This window comes from Corvus moneduloides, chromosome 5 (genome assembly GCF_009650955.1).
Source record: "Corvus moneduloides isolate bCorMon1 chromosome 5, bCorMon1.pri, whole genome shotgun sequence".
Classification (NCBI taxonomy): Eukaryota; Metazoa; Chordata; class Aves; order Passeriformes; family Corvidae; genus Corvus; species Corvus moneduloides.
The window spans coordinates 17,017,385-17,041,730 of NC_045480.1; the positions used below are offsets into that span (position 1 = coordinate 17,017,385).

At 36.4% G+C, this 24,346-nt stretch overlaps 1 protein-coding gene across 1 annotated transcript; it reads left to right on the forward strand.

The window, feature by feature from the left end:
• Positions 1-11,633: 11,633 nt before the first annotated feature.
• PACRGL (parkin coregulated like) lies at positions 11,634-23,242 on the forward strand. Its single transcript, XM_032108719.1, has 8 exons — positions 11,634-11,888; positions 14,372-14,502; positions 16,018-16,085; positions 17,178-17,268; positions 18,466-18,600; positions 20,301-20,408; positions 21,358-21,438; positions 22,806-23,242. The coding sequence occupies exons 2-8, from the start codon at positions 14,389-14,391 to the stop codon at positions 22,860-22,862; spliced, it is 654 nt and encodes a 217-aa protein (XP_031964610.1). The 5' UTR covers positions 11,634-11,888; positions 14,372-14,388; the 3' UTR covers positions 22,863-23,242.
• Positions 23,243-24,346: the final 1,104 nt, after the last annotated feature.

The window sequence follows — 24,346 nt, forward strand, 5'->3', positions numbered from 1 at the left end:
CACATAACAGCATTGAATTGGGCCTGGCAGAATCAGTTTTATTATATTCTACTGTGCAGAAACAATTCCTTCAGTATAATTGTCACATGACATTTTTCAGCCTGCTCAAGTTCAGTCTTGTTATTGTAAATTACTTTGTAGTTGAGAGGTATATCCAAACATCTGTACTTAATACTGTCTTGAACTTTTACTTTTATAATCTAAAACTCTTCTCTTTTTGTTTTGCTCTAGCCACTTTTGTGGCTCATATTTCCAGTATAAGCACTTTTCACAATTCTTTTCTAAATCTCAATTTCATTCTCCAAATGATTCTGCTTTACTGATTAACAGTACTCCAAAGAAACCCATTGGGAATGGTGCTTCCTATTTAATTTTTCTAAATCTTCAGTGGACCTGCTGTGTTTCCAATGGCTTGTTACCAACAGATTGTCACAGGATTTGATTGTCACCTCTGCTTTTTGGTGCTTCTATTTTTCACAGTGAACCTGGCACCACATCTATGGTTAAAATGCTTGTACACATGCATTTGGACCTTAGGCCTCTTCAGCATGGTGAACCTCTCACAATTTTGTTAGAGATTATGGTATCTTCACATTTTTTGTTTATGCACCAACCAAGCACCTGGGGAAATAGGGCATCATGCAGAGTCTTACAGACTACAGCTTGAGAGGCCAGGTGAACATTGCTGGGGCAGAGGTACTGCTGTACGGATTAGCAAAAAGGTTATGCTGTGAAGACATACCAGCTCAGCTGGAACTCATCTGGGAAAGGGTCATGCTACACAGAGTGATTTTAAGTCTGAAATATCTCAGGATCTTGCAAAAATAAGGATTTTCTCTTATTAAAATAACTATTGAACTTTTAGGTTGCACAGAGAATTTCTTGTACCTACAGCCTGCACACCCGGAACTGAAGAAATACGGTGCTAAGTTGCAGTTAATAAGCCCAGTCAGACCTTGATGAGAGCTAATGAATTCCTACAGCTTCTTGTTGACTGTGTGGCACCATGCAGCTTTCCTGCCATCCTTTTTGTCATCATTTCAGGTCCAAGGGTGCGGTGTTGGGTCATTGCCGGCATGAGGCCATAGGCCTTATTATTAACAGCAGAGCTCCTGCTCAGGGCTGTGCAGGCACAGAGTGCCTTTGGACCCATGTTGGCTCTAGAAACACTGCCACATTTGTACTTGCTCTATACCCAGTTTCACAGGCTCCCAAGCACAGCTGATGCTCAAAAGCCATCTCCCAGAGTTTGCTCTACTTAGTGGTCAGGAAGCAACTGTAAGAGACTTAAAGGTCGTAATTGCCTCCAACACTGTTAAGATCACTGAAGGACTTTACCCACTATGGCAAACTGTATAAAGAAGTAACTGCTCATCTGTGACCACCAAACACACCCCCTTCTGAATATGTCTCAGTGAAACCCTGGATTTCTGGGCAATAAGTTGAGCCACCTGAGTGGAACTTGAGATGGAATAAAGGTGGTACTATTGTCCAATTATCTCAAACTAGGAAGAGGTAAACAAGCTGGGGGAGCACTGATAATGAACAAAAAGAATCTACAAGGAAAGTCAACTCAGCAACTGTGCTGAAATCAGCTCTGACTGAGTCCAGCAGGCAGAGGCCATGGCCCACCAACTCAAAAGAAGAGAAAGACTAAGCATGGGACTAATTAGCATTGGAAGCAAGGGAATCATTTAACCAATAGAATAAGAGAACTGTTTATCCAATGAGAAATGATTCCTTTGTTTGCTAAAATGTGTAAGTGGTGAGTTTTGAGTGACCTCCCCATCACTAAGAAGAACAGAAGAACAGGACCAATGGGACACTGTCTGGATCCATGGGTGGTGATATCTTTCTACTTAATCTGTTACTCTAACCTTCCCCCCCCTCCTTTTTTCTATTTCCTTCTATCTCTCTCTATCTCACATTTACTGTTAAATAAAATCCATACTATTGACTTCAGCATATGGTGTAGTTTACACCTTAATTCAGGCAGAGGAATATCTCTAATAATCATAATAATCTGATCTAAACAGCAGCACTCCATAAAATTGTATTTGCACCTATAAAACAGAAGGAAATAATAATATAAGCATATTTTTAAAAGCACATACATCAATACTAGAATACCTAGATATGTCTGGGTCTAACTGTCAGATTCAGCTAAAGAGATTTTTCTTAGCAATAAAATATCTGATGCTTGCTTGTCAAAACAGTGGACTAATCTTTTTTCATTTTCCTTGTGACAAAGTCCAGTGTCTCAGAGCACTAAGAAATGAAATATTACTGGCCGACATGTTGTTGTAAGTAAAAGACCAGTTAAAGAACAAAAACTAAAGAGTAGGTTTAAATGGTCATTGCCTCTTCAATTTAAGAACAAACTATTAAATCAATTTCTGACTACTACTGTCACTATCTAAAGCTATAACATTAAAACAATTGAGTGCAAAATCACACTTTAGTGAAGAAGAAGGGTGTAAAATATTATTATTTATTTTGAGTCAAAGAAATAATGTAAGTTCTGAATAACCACTTATGCAGCACTTATTGCCGCTGATGGATAATTACTATTCAGCAAAAATCACAGAGCATTAAAATATTTATTCAAACTAGAATGTATCTAATTAGAATAAACAAAACCAACCAAACAAAAAACCTCCAGTTGGTGACCTAACCTTCTCCCACAGCTCATTGCTTTTCTCCACTACTTGGAGAATGCACACAGTATTTGTCCCAACAGATACAGTCCTTTTGGGACCATGCAAGGACACCAGTGTCTTTACCACTATTCATCCCTCACTGATTGTTTTGATTTCCACAATTATAACACCACTGTTTGCAGAAGTCATCTTTAGAAAACTGTAGTAAGTTGCAAGATTGAATTCCATGCTAGAAGTGCTCATGGAATCATTTTAGAGCTGCATTCATGGTATATATGCTAAATAAAATGGATGGATGCACAGAATGGAATAATACTGCAGGACTGAGTCTGCATTGCTCTCAAGAATATGTTATACCAACATATTCAGTGGGGCACTGCACTTCCTAGATTGGGCTGGTAATGAAAATGATGACATTTCAGTTTTGTGGATGGAAATCTACAGAACCAGCGTCTGATGGAAGCATTTGAGAGGTTGGCCTAGAACAGGACACAGACTGAAGTGGCCTGGCCAAAACTTGAATCTATTTTCAGAGTAGCAAAAGAAGTAAATAAGTATAGGAAATAGTAAATTAAGGAGGATGACAGGAGAAAACATTGTGGGGTCTTCCATGTGCAGTAAAATTTCCACGTATAGTGTGAACCAGCTGACAGTTATAAAGCACACTCTGGCCCACTGCAGACTGACGTGCTTTGCACTACTGATTAGAAAAATTGCCACAATTTAAACTAATTTTACAGAATGTCTAGAAAAGTTGAAACCTAAAGAAGTTTGGGACTTTAGGAACAAAGAGATAGTATTGAGATTCTGAGAAGTGATACCATATTTTTCAGTATCCAATCAAAAAAACCTGAAATATGTGGGATGACACAAACTCGTGCTGCTCATGATCCTGATACCTTGAAAAAGCCTAAGTAGAAGAACTATTTGACAAGAAATAAAATTAATTGATAGAAAATACTCAACCAACATAAAAAGGTGAGGGTGAGTTGCAAGAGGCTACTGTGAATACTAAGTCTCCTGTGGTTCAACAGGAGAGTTGCCCATGAAAGAAATCCATTGAAAACTACTGAATATGCTGCAACCATCCCTGGCTCAGGATGTTACTGAATGGCAAAAGGCTGAAAGCTGGGAGTGCTATGTTCAGTTGCCTCACTTCATGTAGTCTTCCCTGGGCACCCTCTTCAGCTCTCTCAGATTGGACACTCAATGAACAGACACTATGATGCATTAATCTTTGATCTCCCCTATGTTCAATTCAACAAAAGTCTTCCAGTTAGACAGAATGTGCAACAGTTTTGAAGTGATATTTTTTGTGAGATGGCAAGTTTGTAGTACTTAAACACACAGTTCTCTTGTGAACTGAATTACCTTTCAGACTTGAAGCTGATAGTAAATGTTGTACTTGTCCATACCTTGTCTCATGGCAAATAAATGACCTGGCAGGCTCTTGGGAAGTTTCCTCTTTGCCTCCCATAGTGTGTATGTGTTAGTGTTTATCCTACAGAATCCACCAACTTTCCAGACTCCTGCATTCTTAGCCTTTCTGACAACACCACTACTCTTTTCAGCCTACTCTTGAGATTAGTTTCACATCCACAGGGACATCAGTTTGAGATTCTCCAGTCAACCCGCACAAGGAGCATGACCTATGTTGGCATCCAGCAATAGCAGGGCAGTCTGTAGCTGAACAGTGCAGTGAGGTCCTCATTCCCCACACTTCCCGTTCCCATCCTTTCCTTTGCCTTCCTCAAAAATACACGTGCTCATATCGTACTATTTCAAATACAGACTGAAGAAATGTACTATGTTGAGGAATATACCAAAAGCTTATCTCCCTTCCTCCTTGCCCCCTTTTCCTCTAGTTAATTATGTAGTTTCTCCATCCTCTAGTTTCTCTTACCCAGTGTCTTCTCATATAAAAAGTAGAACTGTGGAAAACCAAAATGATGTCTGAATTACAGGAACTACAATCCATGAGCGGACAAAGTCTAAAAGACATGAGTTTGAAGACATTGCACTTCCAATATCCTCATTTTTAATCCCTCCACGTTCTCCACTAACCGCCTTCTTTCTCACTGCAACTCCAGTGCACTGTCCCCATTGTCCCCTCTCCTCCCCCCACCTCCCAACACCTTTCCTGGAATATCTTATTTTTGTTCTTTCTTTCGTTCCTTTTCTTTTTTTCCTTGGGGTTTTCTGGTTTTTTCTGTTTATTTGATTTGCAAAGATGTTTCAATTCATCCTCCTCCAAAATCCAGTAGCAGAGCAAGAGAGAGCAGGGCAGCCTTCCTCCCCCACTTGCTACTCCTGGGTGGGCAGGGACAGAGGGGATGTTGCTGAACCACTTTCTGAAAGGAGAAAATATGAAAACTATTGCTACATCACCACTACCTTTGAGTCTATTATTTAGTCATGACTGTTATCACAGCTCATCACCATCACTATGGCCAGTACTTCTAGGCTGTTACTAGTTCTGAGACACCATCTTGAATTGAGTCTTATAAATCTTAAGCCTTTCTTTCAAACCTTCTCTATGTCTTAAGCAAAGATATTTTTCCTACCATGCCTGGACTTATTATCTCAAGTGCCAGCTGTGCTTGTTGTGTGGGAGACATTAAATGCTTTTGTGATGCAGTACTCCCAAGCTGTGTGTGCCACAGAGCACAGGCTGATGCCCTTGCTGCAGCACTCTGCTACGTCTGATCCAGCAAAGGGAACCTCATGGACTCAGGCAAAAGCTGAAAGGTTTGTAAACGTTATGAAAGAACATGTTGCACCTAGCTACAGTTTCTGCAGAGATACATTTGTTTAGCCAGTGCAATTAGATCTCTTCCCTAACATGTTCCCTGCAGACCAAGTAGTACCAAGTACATGGGTTTATTCCTGCTGTTGGGAAGAAAAAACAAAAAAAAAGAAAAGAAGAAAGAAAAGACAAGAGTGGAAATACTCTCGTGATGCCTTGTGAATTTGTGGCAGACTTTTTTGTATTTATTATTATTTGCATTATTCTGCGAAGGGCTATAAAGCCCAGTAAACTTGCTCATATTCAATACATTACACACCGCTACTGGTCTGTGCCCTAGAATGGGATAAAACTGGTAAAAAAATTCCCATCAAAGAACACATTTTCTCTGACAAGTGAACTATAAGATACTTACATTTTCACTTAACAAACTCCTCTATTTTGCCATCTCTGATATTTGAAGTAACAGAAAACTATGATTTTTCCCTTGTTTCTTCCTCTGAGCAGAGGCTGCAGAATGCAGAGCAGCAGCTATCAGGGAGGAAGCACAGAAGTGGGAAGGAAAGAGAGGGAATCATTGCCACCGAGTGGGAAAACACAAAACTGCAGTGTGTGCCTCAACTGGTTTTGTTTTTTTTTCTCTATTCAACTCTGATGGGGAAAACATGTCAATCAGCCCTCATAGCAGCACCCTGACAATGAGGTGCAAGTTTTCAACTTTGCTTAATTATTTCCCTCAGCAGAATTTAAATTATATTTATCCTGCCTTAGAATTTTAGTAGGGAGGGTTTTTTTTCAAATAATTATAGAAAAATCATCTGGTGAGTACAGTTAGAGCTCATTCATGTCTGTCTTGCATTTATAGAACATTAGTCAATGAGAACTTTTTTATTTTTCTTAAAATCAAATTCCAAGTTCACAAAAATCAGCAAGAGGAGAATAATGGCATTCTCTGCAGGGCAAAGAGAAAGGCCACACTACTAATTTTTTTTTATTTGCATGGGGTGGCATATATCATATTAGATACAAGTACCTGCAATATAAAATAGTGGTGAACATTTCTCAAGGCACCCAAAGTTGTGGTAAAGTAGTCATCTTTTAATATCCTGTCCATTTTTTAAAGGTAGATTCTGATTTACAAAGAGAACATATCATTTCTAGTTCTTTCACTTTTTTCTGTGATGTTGGGTATGACTTCATTTTCAGGATTACTATGCATTCTTTCATTCTGTTTCTACTTACAAATACTTTCACCTGTTTAGTGAAAAAAATAGTTAATAAAAGTGTGTACTCTGGGAAAATTTAGAATACCATTGCTATGCCCTAAAGCAATTGAGAATAATACTCAGATATCACCATGTGTTTGTCAGGTTTGAGAGGCAGGAGAGTCTGGGTTCAAGTCTGTACAAATCAGGCAAAACCAGATTTTCCATAATCCAGTGAGCCTCCTAGCACTGCTTTCAAAACATTTTGTTACCTTTGAAAACTTTGACAATTGTGAATTTCAGAAAAGAAATCACAAATGTATATCCAACCCCCCCTTTTCTTTCCCCAACTGTTTGTCAACTACTTTTCTCTGAAACCATAGCTTTTTCCTTTACTTTTTCCATGACTCAGTGGTGGTCATCACCAGGTCATCTTTGGTACTTTCTATGAATCTTCTTCTTAGGTGTTTAACTATGGAAATGCTCTGACTCCTGAGACTAATTAGGAACTAAGATTCCAGTGAACAGCAGGGAGGCAGGAAATCAAGTATCTTAAAACTCAGATTTAGTGATTCAAAGAAATGGAGATTCCTAACTCTTTCTTTTTTAACTAAATTTGTGGGAATGGATTTCGCCATAAACAAGCACAGTACTTTTACAGAAGTAGCTGTGATTTTGCCAGCATCTGAGTGATGGAATGGAATTAATTGTCCTACCTGAGCAATTGGCATCACCAGAAATGGCATCACCAGAAAGAGCAAATTCAAACTGCCATTATTGATGGAGATATGAAAAGTTAGACAAATCAGAAGAAAAACCAAATCCTGACATGTCTCATTTTAATCCTAATTTCATTTTTTAAAGTAGTACAGTTCACTGAAGTATGGGTATAATTGGTCTACTTTGGCTCCTGGTAGTACTAGCTATATACAGGAGACAGGAACATTGGTTCTGTATGGCCATGGGTAAAAGATGAATACAAGTATAACTGAGTCATTGCAGAGCTGCTCTAAACAATTAAGTAAAGTGGAGCAATGATGAGTTAGCATCTTTATATCTATATGGACATAAATTTCTCCAACTCAGGCACTCATGTTCATGGAAAAACCTGAATTTCCCAATAATTTCAGATCAGCAAGATATCCTTGAGAGCAATCAAAAAGCCTAGTGTGGAATTTAACTGCAGTTGTCCATGCAACTGTCCATGCAACTACTTGATTGTGCTCAGCCTTGCATCTTCATTCACGAATCATACCCAAAGCAGCATGCCTGCACACTAACAGTACTCTGTGTACCATCTACTCCATGATACTCATCAGGAATCTCATTAAGTTTGTCAATTTGGGGGTCATACCTGTATGAATTTTTGTTACTCTGAAACATCAGACCCTGAAGGTTCCTGTGGGTCAGTCTGTTTCTTGGGACCTTGCCTCTGAGTTTTACACAGGACTTTGATCTGCTAATCCAAAGTCCCTATAGCAAGTTAGCACTTAATAATAGGCAATCAAATAATTTCTGGTGTATTACAGAAAAAGAGCAAGCAATCCAGTAGAGTCTATGGACTGTTGTCCAGAATTGTTCAGCTGAAGGGATGCTGTTTCACACCAATTTTCACTGAAGATAAAAGGGTATATTCACAGGTCCATCGAGGTGACAGGCACTGAACTAATCATCTGATGCAACTTGTCAATGCAAGTGCCTGGAGCATTTAATCTTTGCAGACAAACCTGAAAACTACTATTAGGTGTCAACAATCTGTTCTGTAGCTCACATTTACTGCCAAACACTGTAACTCCTCTTTTAGAGAGCACTATTTATAAAGCATGCCAAGTGGTCAAGTCAGGATAAAAGCTTTGTGGAATGGTATTTGAAGACTATCTAAGTAACACACTCCTAGAATTCAGTTTTAAACTTTTTGAAAGACCAGTGAGAATTTTTAACTTTTCAGAGTTTCTGGAGAAATGAAAGGAATTACCATATACATAGAGGAAATATGTTTTGTTCTTTTACTGTTCTTACTAGGTTGCAAGTTGTCAGCCCCCAACTGTGGTTAACATTGCACTTGGTTTATAAGCTTCTAAAATAATCTCAAATGAAAATATATGTTTGTGTATTATTAGACGAACATTTAAGACTCTAGTAAGATGTAAAATTAGTCAATTTTTAAATCCGTTGTTAATCTCCTTCTTGTATTTAGTAAAAAAATAGCGAACAAATCAGCATAAACCACTTATTGTCTAACAGAAAAACTGCTAAAACAGAGAGGAAAATGTTCACAATTCAAATTAATTAAATTATGACAAAAATTAAAGTATCTACTCTCTTCCTTTCACATTCAAAAGCCTGCACTTGTCAAGAAATATTCTCCCCACAATTTCACAACTGGCTCTGGCAACATGCCAAGTCTAAACCATGCCAAATGAATTAGCTTAACAAAGGTATAAATATGCTCAGACAAAAAGATCTAACATGTGACTGGTTTATGTTCTTTCAATTAGCCATATTCCAATAAGCCTTAGTTTTTATTTCATAAGCCTCAGAATTCATTTGGCATTGGTGAATTCTCCTCCCCCTCAGTACTTAACTATTTAATTGTGACTAATTAAAAAAAAGAAGTCAAATTGCACATTGGTTTTATCAGCAGTTATAGATAATTAATTAATCATTGGTTCTATTTAAATTGGTTGAGTATTATTATGGAAAAGTAAGTAATCAGTGCTAAGTTAACTTTCATTTTTGTATTCCATATGCTCAGCTGAACACACAAACACATAAGTTTCTTTTCATTATAAATACTCATTGGAAATTATTCATATTTTTGTCTTTATTTATTTTCAAACCTTTAGGAGAGTTTATGGCAGTTAAATTAAACAAACTAAAAATGCATAATGAAGAAACTCATCACTGGAGCTAATGCTACACAAGCATACAGTAATAGTGGCTCATGCTACCATATTTAACATTACGAACTGGTATCATCACAATGAACAAAAATGCTAAAATTCGTCGTGTTTTGTTGATCCATACTGTGATCATACAGTATTTTCCCTTCTAAATTGTCCATCCACCAAATATGTTTAAAATGTCACAGACTAGTTCCTATTAAAACTACCAAAATCAGTAAGACACAGAATGAAAAGCATTTTATTTTAAATAAATATATTTTATTACAAGCATTTTGACCCATATTCCCAATGTCTATATTGAGAAAATCCAAGGGCAGTTATAACAATGAAGAAGCTACTCAGGGAGCAGGGGATCTGCAAATGCTTAGGACAAGTGTAATAAAAACCATTTTAAGATCATACTGTAGGAATCAGAAGGGACTGAATTTGTGTTTAACCTTAGGACTTCTCTTTTCCTAACTCTTAAAATTTCATGCAAGTTAGAAAAATATAGATAAGGATACAGTTTCATCCTACCCTACTCCAGGAATTTAGGATCATTTTAGTCTGTATTTCTCCCACGTGGGATAGTTAGGCTCCCACATAAGAGGACCAAGCCCACCCAAAATACCGGGTTGCCTGCACTCACTCAGTGGCTGAGCCTTGCCATACATTCAACACCCCAAGAACAGCAGGATTCCCCATGGTACATACTCACTGCAGGATCGTGACACTCTTATTTTGCATTTCTCAGGAAAATGGTTGGACTCTGTACTAAGCCCTGCTCTTTCACAGAGACTGGAGACTTACTTGTCCTTTTACAACCCAGTCGTTTCTGTGCCTCCGTGAACTCAGTGGGAGCTGCTGACTCCACGGAGCTGATCAGTGGGGTTTTGCTTCGTGCTACACAGCAGTTCGTACCTCCTACTGACTTAGGAATTGTACTACTACTTTCTTCCACAGCTGTGGTCTGTTCTGTACTCACAAAACAGCTACAGCACATACATGTATAAAATGATACTAAAACACTGAACTAAAAATAAACCTTGCTCAAAAGAAAAGCAGATTTTTTTTCTCATCCTGGAAATGATCAGGCTGCTTTGCATTTTTTAGTGTGATTTTCAAAGATTTTCATGGTCTGCTTTTCAAAAATTGGATTTTTTCTGAGATCATTTATCAATCCATAACATTTTTGGATAAAAAACCATCCATTTTTCTATTGCCTTCAGTATTGTGGAACAGTAAAATAATTCTGTTAAAGTACTATAATGTCTCGAGTTTAATTAACAACACTTAAAAAAATAGAAATCTTCCCTTCTCCAATATTATTTATAGGTTTTTTTCTTTATTTATTTCCAAATGGTATGTTGCACTAATGCCTTTCAACAGCACTCAATTACGCAGCCTATTTTAACTCTGAAAAAGTCCTCACTTTTGACTCCCCATTATTGGCAGATACAAAGTATTTATGTTGGATAAAAACAATTATGAAATGCCTGCATTGCCCAAAACGCCGATGGCATTTTAAAAATAGTCTGCAACTACTTTTCACCACTGTCAGTGCAATTTTTTTCCTGTGGAAAATCAGGAAAATAGTCTTTCTTATCGACATCCAGTTCTGCAGTAGAAATGACAGAAGTGAGAAAGAATGCAATGGTGGAGAGCTTGTATCCCACACAATTTAAGCAAACCAAGGAAACAATTTGCTTGAAGATTTATTTTTGTGTGCGTGAAAGAATATACAGATCTCTTGAAGAAAACATGAAAGCACTCTCGTGGTCAAGTTAAAAAGTAGCCTTTTACCCAAAAGCTCGTTTACCACATTCAGATATGATGCTGTACTTCCAATGGACCTTTCAGTATCGTATAGCTGTATAGCTGAGAAGGTATTTAAAAAGTGGCTAGAACTGAGTGGAGATGTCACCTGAAAATTCATCGTTCTCATTCTAATCACAGCATACAAGTTAGGCTAAAAAAAAAAAAAAAAAGAAAACCCCCCCGATCTTTCGATCTTTTAGTCTTCTTGTCGCTCTGTCTGCAGCAAGCACGGAGGAAGTTTGGGCTGCCGGCGGCCCGTAGTTACCGTGGCAACCGGCCGGAAGCGTCTGCGGTGCGGAGGGGCCGAGGGGAGCGGGACGGCGCTGCCCGGATCCCGGCGAGCCCAGGGAGCGGGAGCGGGAGTCGGGGGACGGGAGAGGGGCCGAGGGGAGCGGGACGGCCTCTCGTGGTCCCGCGGGGCCCCTGGGTGTCCCACGGGGCTCCTGAGGGTTGGGCCGGTGGCTCTGCGGGAACTCGCCGGAGCTTCGCTGCCTGAGCCTCTCGGCGGTGACGGTGCTCGGAGCTCCTCATCTGTTTCTGCTTCTGCACTCCTGGAGAGTTGACACTCCGCAGGGTAAGGGAGCAACCTCGCCTTTCAAATCCTACTGACTTCCATTCTGCCTGCCTTAAGTGACTTCTAGAACCCGAACTGCAGGCTGCACTTTTCGTCTTTTGAAAGATGTCGCTTAAAAGCGCTTTTCCTATTTCTGTTTAAAGTGCCGCTCCTTTATTTGAAGTCCGTCGTCTGCCAGTAGATGGGTCACTTCTGTATCAAACCTCGTATGTCGCTTGTTTGATTCACAGCCGTGCTTCAGCCGTCTGATCGCTCTACAAATACGTGTGACCCTTCCAGCTCCTCACTACACAAGAGCTTTCATCTCTGGAGAGTGGGACGTCCTTATGAAAAGTTCTTTTTCTGCTCAGTGCTACCTCCTTCACTGCCAATACATTGGCATGTTGTCCCAGTTGTATTTTTACAAAACCATTATCACTGTTCATTACTCTTATTTTACTTTGTACCAAAAGGCTGACGTTGTTCCTGCTTATTGTCACTCTTTTTGTTTACTTTCTCTCCTGGTACAACCACTGACTTTTCTGGATTTTGTCATTAGTTAAAACCTAATGTACCTTAGCATGTATCTTGATTACTTGGAAAACAGAGAAGATTAAATACACCTGAATTACTTCTAAATACTTTTCTGAGAAAAATATTTATGTAGGTATTAGCAGGCTGACTGTATTATGAGCAATTGTACATTTCAAAGGCTGACACTGACAGCAGTATTTTGTGATATGTGCTGCTACTGTCAAGAACTTACCTGGTGTTTTTATAGTATGAAACGATCTTGATTCTTACTTTTCTGACAGTTAAAAATCTGTCTTCTAACTCTAATGTGATTAGAATTTTGTGATAATAAATGGACATACAAAATCAGTAGATTTCCTTCTATATTAATGTTTTTCATTTGATTCCATTTTACAAACAGAATAGTTCCCATAAGTGTCATGTAAGTTTTTGTGTGTTCTGAAGAGGCTTAATTGTCTAATTGTGGTATATTATTAGTTCTTTTAAAAAGACTTTCAGTGGAGACAGGCCACATTCTGGAAATGGTAGGAAAGAGAAAACAATATGTGCAGTAGGTGAACTGATTTGTATGACTAGTTCTGATTAAATCATCAGTCAAGAAGTATGAATTTAAACTTTCAGTTTTAGTTTTGCTTTGTATTTTAGCTAATTTGCTAATCATTATTATATGTTGTTACACAACATTCAGTAAAACTTAGGCACTTAATTTAATTCTTTCCACAAGTCATAAAGACAGCATATTTACACACGTGCTGGGACCTTATCACTTACCAGAAACAGAAGCAATCCTAAAGATTTCATAATGTAGATGATGAAGAAGGTACCTGACTGGAAATCCTGTTTGGAGAGAAGAATTAAAATAGCCAAGCTATACAAGGACTGCATGGTGGCTGGTAGAGCTGAGGGTGAGAAAGTAGCATGGCCAAAAAATCTGGCTCTCTGATTCATCCTGATCTCAGTATTTGGCATTTAATCATGTTTTTGAGAAAGACAGGTGTCATCAAGGGTGATGGCTGGATAGCAAGCACTCTGCTCATCCCTGAGGCAATATTTGTTTCCATGTTTAGCTTCCTGTTATTTTCATCTCTATATAGTGTAATTTCTTTTTCACTATTGCAATTTAATTCCTTATTTACTAAATTGTTTTTTTTCATGCAGAATATACCACAGCAAAAACTACTGAGCACTAATATTATTCAAAACTAGCATTTTCACTCTTTATAATTTCATTAATATTTGAAATCTTGGAATAATTGATATTATTCAGCATAGTATCAGACTTGGTATGTTAAATAGGCAGAGAACTATTATTTTTATTAGGGACACTTTAACCCAATTACATACATATGTGTAGCTGGCACATTGACTTATAGAAGATAAGTGTACTTAAATCAGTATTTAAGGATGTAGACAAAGTTATTTTTGCACTCTTTTTAAAAAAGTACTTTCATTCTTATTATTGGAATTCATTTTCTGTGTTTTTTCTTTGCTGGCTTACATTTCTATTCTCATCTCTTATTGATTGTGGTTTGGAGTTTGTGTCCTGAATGTACTAGCTTCATTCCTTCATCCTGGACATTCCTCAAATTGTTGCTTTCTTCTGAAGTAACTGCACCCAATCCTCTTTCACTCTGGGCTCTTCTGCAGAGCCCTGTACTGCTGTTTGGATTTCTGTAGGCTGCCTGAAAAGCAGACTGTATCTAATTCACTTTAGCTGCAGGTCTCAAAAAACACAAGTGAAGGGGAGCAGGTTGGGAAATGTGTGCATTTGAAAAATGGAGTAACAAGACTATTACAATTATTCCATGCACTGTGTCCAATATATTAGAATAAGCATTTGTTTCCTAGTGCACTTACTCAGACTTACTTGTTTGTTCATGTCAGTCTTTGAGCCTGGGGATTCTAACCCTTTATATTCTCTTATATAGGAATGAAAATTATTTTATGTTTTTAATAATTTTTTTTTGTAGGAAGCAATGTTCTAAGAATGTCATCAGGCATCCAAATAAAAACAAAGACTGCAGCACAGAAAAGCAAGACATGTTTTCCAGAATCACAGCCAAAGCCTAGTGACAAGCTGAATCCTAAAACTATTGATCCGGTATGTATAGGTGATGGTGGTTTTGTTTGGTCAAAACCCATCTGTGGTTTGAAGAATTTTCCTTACTCTATGAAATGGCATGCAGGACATGCTTCTTCTGGTCCTATTTTTTTCATAGAAATTAAACTTCCGTTATTAATCATACATTCCTTATCTTCTAAGCTCAAATACCTGAAGTATAACATTGTATATTACATTTTTATAAAAAGGTATTTTGGTACAATTGTGGCTTGGATGGTAACTGTTATTCTCTATGTACTATTGCCCTAGAAAGAGACGTAGAGCTAAACATTAAAAAGGATTGTTGTTCTTTTCCTTATACGTCTAAACTTTGGCACCTGCTCCTTTAGAGAAACTTACTTCAATTGTGCAATGAAACCAAGAATCAGGTGGCATATTGAAGGTATTCAAGGCTTCATAAAATCTGGAAAATTAATTGCTGGTGAGCATTATTTGAAATTCACAGTTACTGTGACTATGTAATGCTTCAGGAAAAGTTTGTGCTCTTGGGAGAATGGTAATGAAAGGCGTTGTTTATTTTATGGAAGTCACGTGCCTGGAGAACTAGCATTGAATGCATGAATTATAATTCACCACTGGGCCATATAATTTGGACAATTAGTAATGCCACAGGCTTTCTGGAAAGTGAATTAAATGCAGAAGTACTTCACTGATAAACAGAGGCTGAATACTTCAATGTGGGAATCTTTTTTACTTGAAATCTCTTTGCAAGTAGCACAATGACTGAAATTAAGCCATGAACACAATTCTACTAATCATAATGGAGGTTTAAACACTCAAAACACAAAAACTGAGATTTCATGGTATTTCCTTCTGAATGCTTTGTGATAATATGTATAATCTGGAAAGCAGCATTGAATGATCATGCTAGTAAATATAATAGTTCATATGCATAAGAGGCATGTATATGATAAAAACCAATTTTTCTCAGCCTTTCCTTGCATGAAGGTCCTAGTGTCCTTCTCCAGTGTGTCCTACCTAGATTCTCACCCAGTGTGAACCTCCCTGTGCATTTCCAGTGCCCTCCCACCATCTTGCCCAATATTTGGTGTTTCTCCCACATCTTGCCACCATACACTTTTGTCTATACTCAGATCAAGATGGCATGGGAGTAAACGTGCTTTCTGTATGTTTCCAATATAGCAACAAGAGCTTCAGGTAAGTGGGAGTCCTTGATCTGCTAAGGAGAGAACCTGTAAAACTTTAATATTACCATTTGCAAGAAAAAATAGAAAAATAAAGTTATTCCATCAGGAGACCACTGATTCTACATTTTTATATGTTTTAACAACTCCCCAGCCAGATGAGTCTTAGAAGCTGTTTTCTCATAAGTGTCTCACGTTTTCCACCCCATGGCTGCAGTTCTTTTCTTGATTTGTTTTAGAATCACATGATTAAGTTCAGGTTTTGGTAAACTTCAGTTTTAACATATTCATAATAGCTTTAAAACATTACTGTTATGAATAAATAATGCTTTTTTTTCTGTCCTCACAGTTTGGTCCTTATTCTCAACCGTCAACTGCATTTGCTGCTAAATATGCTAGAGGTGGCATTCCGTGCAGGTGTGTTGGATTGGTTTTTATTTTTACTAAATATATTATGAAATACATCTCTTCATGTTTCATTTTTTAGTTAGGTTGTTTGATTCCATTAATTTCTGGAAAAATTTCTAATACTTAACTCTTTCCAGAGCAGAAAGCAACTTTCCATGCTTTTGAAATGGTCTTATTTTGGTTCTTTTTTATGCTGTATTAATATCAAAGCCTCATTTTTGAAGAATAGTTAAGTATGTGCACACTTGGTTTCCTAAACCTCTTTCACAAACAATTTCTTCAGGTAAATGTGTTTACTTCTCTAGTGTCATTTTAGTAAGTAAACATTTCACAGCCTTTTTTATCTGAAGTTAGTAGTATGACAACATTTTATTGAATATTTCTATTCTGTAGTTTTCAATAATATGAAATATTAACAAAACTACTTCTAAGTAATAGTTTAGGGTATTTTAAGTTACTTAGTTATATATATGCCTAGACAATAAATACTCTAGTGTTTTGTCACATGGATGCAGAATTACTTTACAAAAATATAAGTCATCATTAATAAAATGTACATGTATATACTTGTATAAAATAATCATTAATACATAGTATTAATACATTAATACATTTATCTGTGTCTTAGGAGTAAATAGTAAATTCCAATATGATCTTTTTCAGTTTGAACTGATTTCCCTTACCAATTGCTATTTGAGGAAAATGTTTCTTGATATACATACCAAAATAAGTAACTTTGCAAAAGGAATAGCTTCTGTGCTGGTATGAGAGGCATCTATAATTTTTGTAACTTCTGTTTTCTGATTTCTATGTGATTAGGAGTGGAATTTTGAAAACTGCCATATTTTGGGAATTTATTATAATTGCACTCTTAACCGTTATACATATACACAGGTTGGACTCAATGATCACAGAGATCTTTGCCAACTTAGTTGATTCTGTGATCCTGTGATTTCCCTGAGGAGAGCAGTATGTATTGTGATTGTGTGTACAATGTAGTAATACGACAAACTAATTGGTGATACATTTAAAGCAAATAGTCTTAGCAATAAATTATGTGTTATTATATGTTAATTTGTTAAAACTTTTTTCTTTATATAGGTTAGTGCATGGATCAGTAAAGCACAAACTGCAGTGGGACTGCCTTCCCGAAACTGTTCCCTTTGATCCTCTCCTTATAACATTGGCAGAGGTAAACTCAATTTCTTGTAACATTAAGCACACAACCATTTCCTAATGGTAAATGTCATTTTTAAACAATCTAGCTAATTTAGGCTTAGCTACTAGGAAAATATTAAAAAAAACCCCCACTTGTATGAATGAAAATGGTCAAGAGCATTGCTATTTGTAGTTTAATTAGAGCATTCTGGGAGAGCTAGGTAGAGCTGTTTAATCTTCATAATACTGATCAAATGCAAGACTGCATCTCAAATTCCCAGCTGTTGAATGAAATTTGTGGTTTTGCAGATCTTTTGTAAACTAAATTGTTTTGCTTATTTTTGTACAAAAGCCTACCTTGTGAATTAAGAATGCTCTCCTCAATAGACTGAAATAGTACAGTGTAAATAACTGGAAGAGAAATACTATACATTAGGTTGAGGCTTCTGTTTTCTCAGAACCATCCGTGACATTTATCACCAAAAATGTTTCAGGTGTCTAAATAAATGTGATCCAATGGCTGAATCCAATGTTGCAGGTAGAATAAAGTGCATACACTAAGGTGGCTTTTTAAATTTTTATTTTATTTCTTTCTTTTTCTGTTTTTTTTCTTTGTTTCTATTTTTCCTTTGTTTTTTTCTTTCTTTCCTTTGTTTTCTTTTAAGATTAAACAAAACTGTCAACTCCTAAAGTAACATAAAGCTTCTATTATGTTAAGAAAAAAGGCTTCAGCCACAGGGCTTTAAATCTTTGAGTTTTTCCAGTCAGGCCTTTGCCAGAAGTGCATCTTTTTACTGTCTACAAGTTTTTAGTGTTGCATACAGAGGTATGTGGTGTGGGGTGTCTTTCCTTCCACAGTTCACTTTCTATTCTTTTTTTTCTTCAGGGTACAGAACCCCTTTACAAACATGGCCTGTTCTAGTTCATGGTCTCATTGAAAAAATACCTTGGGTTGTTAGATTAAAGGTAGTGAAGTACAAATATTGATCGAATTGGCAGTATTCATAATGTGAGTTTTAATATTCAATGTTCTAAAAGAAAAATTAATTAGAATATTCTGTGAGCAGAGTTGTACCCAGTGGCTCCACATGGTGGAGTTAGTGTACTTTATGTTTTGAACTGATCTGACAAAATGTAATCATTATCTTGCTGCTATGTGGAACTTTTAAAACATGTTTTTGTGTAAAAGAAGGCTCACTATTAAGAAAATTATGTTTTACATTTGCAACAGGGACTAAGAGAGACAAAACATCCCTATACTTTTGTTTCCAAGGAGGGTTTTAAAGAATTACTTCTGGTTGAAGGTGCTGCTGAAAAAGCTATTCCCTTGTTGCCTCGTCTAGTTCCAGTCTTAAAGGCTTCATTGGTACGTCTTGCTCTTCATGCAGAGATTTTAATGGGTTTGATTTTTTTTTTTTCATCTGCTGGTGAGAAATACATGGATAATATTAATGTAATGAATCTATTGCATGGGCGGGGGGTAGGAATGGTTTCTCTTTCTGTTGTTAACCCTACCTTAGTTTATTAGCTAAATATGTCTTTAAATATAAATTCAGATGGGCAACTTCTTGTGTAACTACATAACAGTAGCTATGGGAAAATTTTATGAAACTGTTCTATTAAAGGTTTTAATATAAGCAGAAATAAAAATATGTATTTGTGGTGGGTTTTTTTATATGTCCACACAATAACATCTAAAAAAATAAAAATGAGGTGAAGTAAAATGGATATTCAGGAATAAATACTCATCTATTACATGTAACAATTCAAAACATGCTACAAAGGTAAAAGAGAATCACAGAATAAGCTGAGTTGGAAGGAACCCACAAGGATCATTGGGTCCAACTCCCAGCCCTGCACAGCACCATCTCCAGAATATGTCTGTGAGGAAAAGGGAAGAATACATTTATAGTGTTTGAGGTCATATTCCTAATTTTTAAAATATTTTTAACTCTTCTACGCCATCAGAAAATAAAATGAGATATTGACTTTGAAGGTTATCTCTTTTGGATCTTTCTCATGTCTTTGAGAGCCATTTTCTGGTTCAGTAAGTATCTGTCCTTTTTATCTAGCTGTTTTTCAGTTCTGATTTAACAGAGATGGCTTGAAGTTTGAAGATTAATTGTGATCTCAAATCAGATGCAACAGAAGTTTAGAATTGTATGTTATCACTGTCTTTGGTTTAGCTTGAAGACAAAATTAGAATTATAGTTCTCCAATTAATGTTACTCATCTGATAATTTTTATTGTTGTACTGTTTTGGTATTAAGTCTTGTTAAACCTTCTACTGCATAAGCAGTCAATGATTTATAGTTGAAAAGAAAATGTTCAGGGCCCAGATGCTGGAGAGGAAAAACAGTTGTTTAAACAAACTTAAAATTTAATATGAGACCACAATAAATTGTTATGAGTCTATTTCTCTGCTAAAGGAAAAACGAAATAACTAAACCATTAGAGAAGTCAGGTATAGAAGAACCTTTCCATGGGAGCAATAAAGATGACAAAGAATTGTAGAAGTAGATAAGAGCCTGATAATTGCTGGCAGGTGACAAAGGTGTAGTTGGCAAGGAACTAAATAAATTGAGGCAGAAGGTCATTGGCTCCTCTGTTTCTCCAACAAAGAAAGTTATCATTATGAATTACATAGAAATTACCTAGAATTCATTTCATTTGCAACTAAAATGGTGTCTCTCAATTTCGACACAGCAGCATTTGGAAGGTTATTTCTAATATGCAGTGAAATACTGAAATTGCCAGTGTAGCAAGATATTCTACATGCCAATTTTTTTATTTCATCAATAGTAAATTATTAGTTTTCTCAGAAGAAATGCAAGGGTTCTGGGGACATTTCATGGATGCTTTTGTTGTCCACTTCAGAAATACACTCTGGCTTTAAACATGGCCTCTAGATAGTAATAGTCAGTCAGTATTAGTATATACGCACAGTAGTTTTTATGTTTAAAACTACTCCATACAATCATAATGCAGACATTGCAGTTTAAAAAAACTTGTGTGTTAGTCTGAATATTACTCATAGGATTTTCTTTCTTTCTGCCCCTTCTGAAGGCCCATGCAGATGACGAAGTATTTGGAAGAGGATTGGATGCTTTAGTGCAACTGAGTGCTCTTGTGGGCCCATCTCTTAATGATCATCTTAAGCTTCTACTCACAAATGTAAGTTTTTAATGTTGTAATAAAAAATTATTTGTATTTTAATGGCACTCTTGTTTACTATAATATCTGCACAGATACAGTGGAGGACTCAGCAGTTCTATGAAAAACATTATTTCATATGGTCCCCTGTGTGACTCCTTCATTCCTATAGTATGGTGACTTATAAAGTTCTAGCAGGGACCAAAAACTGTTGTTAATGTAAACTGGAGAATAATGGAAGTCTTCTCTCTATTTAATAAAACATCCAGATGTTTTTGTTTTGGGAGGAAAATTTATTATAAAATGAGTTTTTAAGTCTGAGTATTTTAACAAAACCATGAACGCTTCAATACATTAGCAGAAGCAAATATTCCCACTTCTTTCAGATGGGAATTCTGCACAAGGAAGTTTTCATTAAATAAGCTTTGAGTGGGATTATGAGAAGTACTTTTATACCAAGTCATTCTGGGGACATCCTTCCTCTGTCAGACAGGCTTTTCATGGTTTTTTTCAACCTGCTTGTAAAGTGCACTTTTACAGCAAAATAAAAGGACCGTTTTTGACATCCAATACAAAAGAGAGAAACTACAGCATGTTTTTTTGAAGTATTTCCACTACAACAAATCTCTTTCAATGCACATAAAAAAACTTTTCATGTGGACGACTTTTCATTACTTTTTTTAAGGTTGATATTTCTTTCAAATTTGTTCGCTAAAAGAAAAAGAAATATTTTTGTTGGCTAACAGATCAGTTTCCTTTGAATTTAAGTTTCTCTTTAGTTAACTTTTTATTCCATTTGCTTTTATTGAGTTCCATACTTTGACATCAGTTGCAAGTTATAATGTTTTTTTGTGGCTTTAATCTTGCAAAGTTAAAGTGGAATAAAGTAACAAAATAGGTTAATATTGCCTCTTTGCATATGCTGTACTATATTGTGCAACAAACCTTTTTATTTTTACCTTTCCAATAGCTTTTAAAGAGATTAATGGACAAGAAATTTAGAGAAAAAGTTACTGTTGCTTTACAAAAGTTGGAGCAGTATGGTGGAAAGGTGAGTTGATCGGATGATTATTCAGTAATCTGCACTTTTGAATACAATTTTGCCAAAAGAACTTTCATCTCTGGCTTTGTTGCCATGTTCTTGCTTCAGTAGGGCTGGGATACATGCTTGGTGCTCCATTTTCTGGGACTAAATATGTTTCTCAACAAGATTTACTCTTGCAAAAAGTTACTTTTTGCTGTTATTGATGATGCCTGCTGTTCCCAATAATAGCTTATTGTTTATGCCATTTACTGAGGGAATCTGACACATTCCAGCCCACCCTGGTTAATGCAGAGTTTGGATCTGCAGTGGCTATAAATCAAAAAGATGCTTTAAGTAATAGATGGCAGAGGTTTCTTCCATTGAATGTTCTTTTGCCAAATGTTATGCTGTACATTGTGCACAAAGGAGAAAAGGAGAAAAAGTGAGGAGTAGTGGCTTGGATGTTTGTCCAGAAGAGAAAATACTTGCTTTCTTGACCCTATGAACAGTTGTATGTGTTATATTAAATGGTTATTTGCAAAGAATAGCAATAACCTGAAGATTAGGGACCATACATGCAGGCCTACCAGTACCAAGCTTGTGTGCCTGAATCAGTAGGTGCCAAAATAATCAGTAGGTGCCTCTTCATTTTTGTGTGTGTGCTCATATTCATTTCAGAGCAGTAGCAGTGTTTGTCTTACAGATTTGAAAAACATTACAAAAAATGAAGGAGGATGAGAGTTTTTTATTTATATGAAGTGAGACAAGACAAGGAAAATTATGTCTCATCTTAATGTTCTGAAAATTTAGGTGTCAATAACGTAACTAATCCAGTGAGTCATTAACCTCTAATTCTTCTGTCAGTTCCCCAATTTCTTGTAGTCTTACCTGTTTTGTGAGTAGGTCTTCCTGTATGTCTTTTAAAAATACAGTAATAAGATAAAGCAAAAAAAACTGGAAACAGACTCCTAAATTGTGGTTACAAAGCAATACTATATAATCCAACCAATTAATTTATCAAATTTATTTTCTAAGTTAGTTATAAGATATATGATTCTTACTTTTGTTGGAAGTGCCTTCCAGAACATCACTGCTCTACTTAAAAATCCTTACTATTTCATGTCTATATTTATGCCCAGTTTTGGGTATGAGTTTAAATGTCCCTTCTTTTGGATGTTTACTCTCCAGCATTAGTTATCACAATGGTGCATTTTCTCCGTTCATTTTTTTCAGCCCTTTTGACAGTAAATTTCTCAGCCAAGATTAACTTTTTAGTTTTCTACTGTTTGATAATAGCAAAGATGAATTATGCAATTTGTAGAGACTATATGAGTAGTCATATGTAGTGCTAGTGTCCCTTATTTTGTTTAAATTTGTTTTGTTTTCTTCAACAGGCAACTGTGGCTATCATCAAATCTAAAATTCCAACCTATAGTTCTATCTACTCTTGAACAAGAAAACTGTAGTGATTTGTACTGTAAGGTGAAGTTAGGAAAGAAACTGTCTGCAAATATCACTGTTATTTGGGGTATGATACATTCTCTTAAAATAATAATAATCCTTCAGTCTGATGGAGAGCAGGAGTCTTATCAGTTTGTGAATATGTAATTATGGAAGACTTCTCTTTGTATATTTGCATATGCATTGTGCTTAACAATGACATTGGTTAATGTGCTGTTATTTCAAAGAGTAAATATTGAATCTTATTTTGTTTTAAATTACAATTTCATTTAATATATCTGCTGTGCTTAATATGTTTTGTATAATTGTGTGATGCAAAATAAATTGGTTGTAATTACTTAAATAAAATCTAACTTGGTGCTAAATTGTATATGTATAGTTGCTTTTGAAGTATATTACTTATTTTTTGACACAGGAGAGATGGATGCATTTAGATTCATCAGGACTAGAGCAGACATAGAACTGTGAGCCCTCACAGACTTCTTCAGAGTCAGCTTTTAAAGGTGTGAAGCTGAACCCAGTAAACAGGCAGCATATGGTGCAAAGCTGAACTTGCTCAGTGCATTCTCAGCATGATGTTTTGAGAGCCTGGAGAGGCTCTTGGAAATCCAGTGCAGAGGCATCAGGTTGCTCCACGGAGCCACAGCAGAGGTTTTGCTCAGCTCATTAGTCCCTGTTAACTTTGGGCCTACTGAATGGGAGCTGGATGTAACTTTGGAGTACTTACACTGTGCTCCCTTTGCACTGAGTTCAGTAATGTCATAGATATGTTTGGGACTTGCTTGTGAATTCAGGTCCAGACAAGTTACTAAGCTTCTGAACGTGGAAGCTATAAAAAATATGAGTTAAAGACAACAAAAAGAGTGTACAAGCCAGCTTACCTGTCAAGCTTTGTAGGGTACAACATTTGTCTGTGAATGTATTTGAATTTGATTCAAATTAGATTTGAATTTGATTTGAATTTGACCCTATTCAGGGTCTTGTTTTATTTGAGTACACTGTGAGGGAGAGTTAACTGAAGGAACAAAATTTGCACAGAATGTTTTCCCCTGAGGAATATTCAATTCTGGCGTTTAAAGTTGTTGGAAAGGATGTATTTTGTCATAACAAGATGCTGATGCATAGAGTATTAATAAAAGTCTGTCATGTGAAAGCAATTTCAGAAGTTTTTTTAAAATTACTACAGCCTAAAATTCACTTCAGGACCAATCTCTGCCAAGATCAGACCTGTGCTAAGTCAAGATAAATGTATTTATGCCTTAAAAATATTTTATTTCTTCAATAAGCATTTTTGCCAGCAGGTATTTAACAGCTCAAAAAATTGATCATGGTCCTTTTTTTCTTCATGTCTACTTTATTTTTTTTTTTTTTTACAAAATGTGCACATTTAGTTTACACAAACACGCTACAGCAGATTTCAGGTGTACATGTATTGTACTACTCTTATCCTACACTGGTGATAGCAGAGCAGCCT